The 4,909-nt window shown below is 35.1% G+C and overlaps 1 protein-coding gene across 1 annotated transcript; it reads left to right on the top strand.

Annotated features, from left to right (window-relative positions):
• The first annotated feature begins 911 nt into the window (after window positions 1–911).
• On the top strand, window positions 912–4,450 carry LOC131031495 (geraniol 8-hydroxylase). Its single transcript, XM_057962619.2, has 2 exons — window positions 912–1,826; window positions 3,490–4,450. Exons 1-2 carry the CDS (start codon window positions 936–938, stop codon window positions 4,114–4,116), a joined length of 1,518 nt encoding a protein of 505 aa, XP_057818602.2. The 5' UTR covers window positions 912–935; the 3' UTR covers window positions 4,117–4,450.
• Window positions 4,451–4,909: the final 459 nt, after the last annotated feature.

Here is a 4,909-nt window from a genome sequence, read left to right as displayed (position 1 = left end):
TGATAACGACTTAAAGATGGACAACTTGACGGAGCTTTTTGAAGAGGTAAGACTTCACAAAATACCAAATTTCTTACTCAAAATTCATAACAGAAGAACCAACATGAAAACAACGAGTTAATTTGGTGTCTCTTGTCCCTTTAGAGATTGTTGGATCTCGTAAACATCATTAAATTTCCTTCCTCCCGTTCATTTATTCATTCTAAAACCCTCCATTAAAAAACAAAAAAAAGACAAAGACTCTCATCCGAAAGAAAAGCTTTAAGGAGAGAGTCAACATAATCCATGATGTGACAAAACCGAATAATTATTAGAACCGAATGACTTTATTGACGTAGGTTAGAGACAACCATTTTTCTTTCCACGTTCTTTGAAATTTGACTGGAAAATGGGGTGCTTTTAAACCTATGGATTGAGTCGCTGGTTTATTTTTCCTATTTTTCTTTCCACGTTCTTTGAAATTATATTTAGTTTTAAATCCCAAATGTTTTATAATCCTTGTTGACTTGACCAATAAAATCTTAAGTCGTTCTTTCCTTGGCTGATTATTTATTTGGAACGCCATTTATCGAATAGGAAAACTTGTTTTCTTATGTTTACAGAGCACCAATTTTCTGTGCAATTTGAAAGTAAAATAATATTTATGCAAAGACTTTTAAAAAATTATAACCAGAAATAGCAAATCTCAACATAATGTGAACTGAGCGACTTTATACCTGGTAGGTGGAAAAATGGAGCCGGAAAAATCTCGCCCACAAAAAATTGTTTTCTTATGTTTACAGAGCACCAATTTTCTGTGCACGTTCTTTGAAACTTGACTGGAATTTTCCACTCATTAAGAACCCTACCAAATCGAATACTTTTGTGTCCCTATATAATAAACAACAAAACCCAGAGGAAAAGACACAGGAGCCCCAAACAAGAGCAAATCAATAATGGATTTTTCAAATTCGTTCAGCAGCCTCATTTGCTATTCTGTAATAGCCACAATCTCCATTGCTGTTCTATACATGCTCAGCAAGCCACGTGGACAGCGGCTGCCACCTGGACCGCGGCCCTGGCCGGTGATTGGCAACATCCACCAGCTGGGCAAGAGTCCCAACGAGTCCCTCTTCCAGCTGGCGAAGATCCACGGCCCCCTCATAACCCTCCACCTCGGATGGCGGACAACTGTCATCGCCTCCTCGCCCGCCATGGCCAGAGAGGTTCTCAAAACGCAAGACCCGTCCCTGTCAGCACGCACAGTAATCGAGGCCACCAAGTGTCTGTCGTACAGCGACCACTCGCTCGTGTGGAGCGACTGCGTGCCACGTTGGCGCACTCTCCGCCGCATCTGCACCGCCGAGCTCTTCACCGCCAAGCGTCTCGAAGCCCTCCACCACCTGCGACGGGTCCAGGTCAGCAGCATGATGAGGGCCATTTATAAGTCCACGTCAGCTCCTGTGGATATCGGGCACGCTGCCTTCCTTACCAGCCTCAATTTAGTGGGCAACATGATATTTTCCAAGGACATGTTCGAGTGGGATAAGCCTGAGAAATCTAAAGAATTTAAGGAAGCGCTCTCTGAGATGCTCGTCGTTGGGGGCACGCCTAATTTGGCTGACTATTTTCCTTTCCTTAGGCCTTTCGATCCGCAGGGCATAAGGAAGGAGCTCACTAAGGTTTTCGGGATTATGTTTGCAGTCTTCGATCGCTATATCGAGGAGCGCCTGCAGAGCGGGAGAAGATGCGAGGATACAGAAAAGGATTTTCTCGATATTCTGCTGGACAGTAACACCGAGAGCGGGAACAAATTCACCAAATTCGAGCTCACTTGCTTCTTTTATGTAAGTATTCAAGTCGCCTTGGGTTTTTGGATTCAACTGTCTGTGTTTATCTTTTTGAATCAACGTTTGGATCACATTCAATGATCTATCATCAGAATACATGGATCATATTCCATGATCTGTCATCAGGATACAGAGCAGAAAGTATCCTGAAGATGGATAATAGAATGTGTTCCGAAGCATTGATTCAAAAAGATAAACACAGTTGAATCCAGAAGCATTCAAGCATATTATCATGGACTATGGAAACTTAATGTCTTTGATCCTTTAATATGGTCATAGTTTTAAGTATTAAAGGCTAAATTTTAAATAGTCTTCTTTAATATGTTTGAAGGCTTCACTGTTTCTCTTTTTGAATCAACGTTTCAGATCACACTCCATTATCTATCATCAGGATAGTGAGCTAGAAAGTAGAAAGTATTCTAATGATGGATGGAATGTGATCAAATCATTAATTCAAAAAGATAAACGCAGTTGAATCCAGAAGCCTTCAAGCGTATTATCATGGACTGTAGAAAATCGATGTCTTTGATTCTTTAATATGATCACAGTTTTAAGTATTTTTCTTATTGATCAAAAAGTTTATGGAATTATTTAATGCATTGGTTTATCTACAAAATATTAATTTATCTAATAATTTTTACTTATTACAAACAGAAAAACTTTAAATAACTTTCTTTAATATGATCTAGCTTAAGTATTTGTTTTAGAAAGTGAGAATACTTTTTCTCACTTATCAAAAGTCTATGGAGTTATTCAATGGATTAGTTAACTAATACTAGTTTATTCAATAGCCTCCACTATTGGATTGGTTATCTACTAAATATTAATTTATCTGATAATTTTTACTTATTACAAACAAAAAAACTTTAAATAACTTTCTTGAATATGACGTAGCTTAAGTATTTGTTTTAGAAAGTGAGAATACTTTTTCTTACTTATCAAAAGTTTATGGACTTGTTCTGAAAAAACTAGTTTATTCAATAGCCTCCACTCACCATTAATGGAGAAACTTTAAATACTTGATAAGGTTACAACTGGGGACCTAATTTCAATGCTCATAAAGATTCAAACACAATATTAAAGGTGTCTCAATGACAACACTTTGATGCTACAAAATTAAATAACTTAACACATAAAGACCATTATCTAAGGAAGGGGACAGACTTAATGCACAAACTTTTTAAATTTTTTTTCACAAAGAAGGCAATTAACTACCTTAAATCTCGTTATTTTTTTTTATCAAAATTATTAAATTTTAGTTTTCAAGTTTGTTTCTTTAATTTCATTATTGTGCTTCTAGATAAAGTTATAAGCCAAAAGTTTTTACTTTAAATTTATAGTATATTATAAAATTGAATATCAAGTTAATGTATAAGATTTTTTAAATAATTTATTAAGGTAAAGATTTAGGTTATCTTCAAATTTGAATCAATACAGTGTATATTTTTTTCTTTTTGAGTTTTAAGGTAAATATTTAGGTCATGGTTAAAACACACAAATTTTATTCTATTTATTGTATTGACCTTTACATTGGATCTTATGGCCAAAGATCTGGAGTACATTAGACCTTTACAAAGTATGCTTTCAAAAAAATTAAGTTTCTAGTTTTCATTTTGAGAATCTTTTAACAAGATTATTTTGATGTTTGTTATGTTTATAGGACATGTTCACAGCAGGCAGTGAAACAACTAGTGCCACAATTGAATGGGCTATGGCAGAACTCATACAAAATTCAAATGTAATGGAAACAGTGAAGGAAGAATTGGACAAGGTAGTGGGGAAAGAAAGAATGGTACAAGAAAGCGACATTGACAACCTTCCTTATCTCCATGCAGTGATTAAAGAAACCTTTCGTCTACACCCTGCTGCTCCCCTTCTAATCCACCATAGAGCCCATAGCTCTTGTGAAATAGATGGATATGTTATACCTAAGGATGCTCAAGTGTTTGTGAATGTTTGGGCCATTGGAAGAGACCCTAATGCATGGAAAGAACCAGAAAGGTTCTTTCCAGAGAGGTTTATGGAATCAATTGTGGAATATAAAGGGCAAAATTTTGAATTGCTTCCATTTGGATCAGGAAGGAGAATTTGCCCAGGGCTACCTTTGGCTCATAGAATAGTTCATGTAGTAGTGGCTACTCTTCTTCAATGTTATGATTGGCAGCTTCCCAATGGACAGAATCCAAAAAAGTTAGATATGAGCGGAAAGTTTGGACTCACACTACAAAAGGCAGAACATTTGGTAGCAATACCCACACCTCGTCTACCACATCATATCTATAACTAATTTCTACTTAGAAAGGGGGAAATGTTGTTGCTGGTTAGGAATTATGACCCTATTTATTTTATCCTAATTAGTTACTTTTATATTAAGCCTTGTTAATAAATGCATCAAGCATATATATTTTGTAATTTGTCCCATTTGCTAAGTTGGTTTATCTCAAATGCTTGGGGAGTAGTAGTTACTTTAGGTAGAATTATTATAAATAAAGAGTTTAATATTAGAATGGATCATCAATGAATTATATTGTATTGAACATTACTCCCCCCTTGAAGAGGAATGGAGTATTCTATAATATGATTTCATCAAATCAATATAATATCATTTCAATATTTATTTTCCATATTTTATGTTTTTGGTTAACTTATTGTAGAAAGGAACATTACACCTAGTATTGAAGCTCTTTCTAAAGTCATATTCTTTCCTTGCACCTTTTACAACTATCTATCATATGCTCTCACCTTACCCTCTTAGAATCTTGGTGATTAAAAAGTGGTTGTAGAAGTAAAAACACTATATTTTCTCCCCATAATACTCCTCTTTTTCTTGCTAATAGTTATTTTTGTTTTTAGGGTAGAAACTTTTTCAGTTTTAAAATACAAATAAATAGCTTGATATTAGAATGGATCATCCAAGAATTATATTGTATTCAATTCTAAATAATGGAGGTTGCCCCCTCAAAGAGGCATGCAATATTTTGTAGTGATTTCATTAAATCAATAATATCATTTCTATGCTTTTGTTGATCCTAAAAATTTTGTTAAGGTAATAGATCTTATGGGATGTTTAGTGGTTGGGG

The sequence above is a fragment of the Cryptomeria japonica genome, chromosome 10, assembly GCF_030272615.1.
Source record: "Cryptomeria japonica chromosome 10, Sugi_1.0, whole genome shotgun sequence".
In the NCBI taxonomy this organism is placed as follows: domain Eukaryota; kingdom Viridiplantae; phylum Streptophyta; class Pinopsida; order Cupressales; family Cupressaceae; genus Cryptomeria; species Cryptomeria japonica.
The sequence above is the reverse complement of the archived record's forward strand: the minus strand, read 5'-3'. Positions and strand labels throughout refer to the sequence as shown.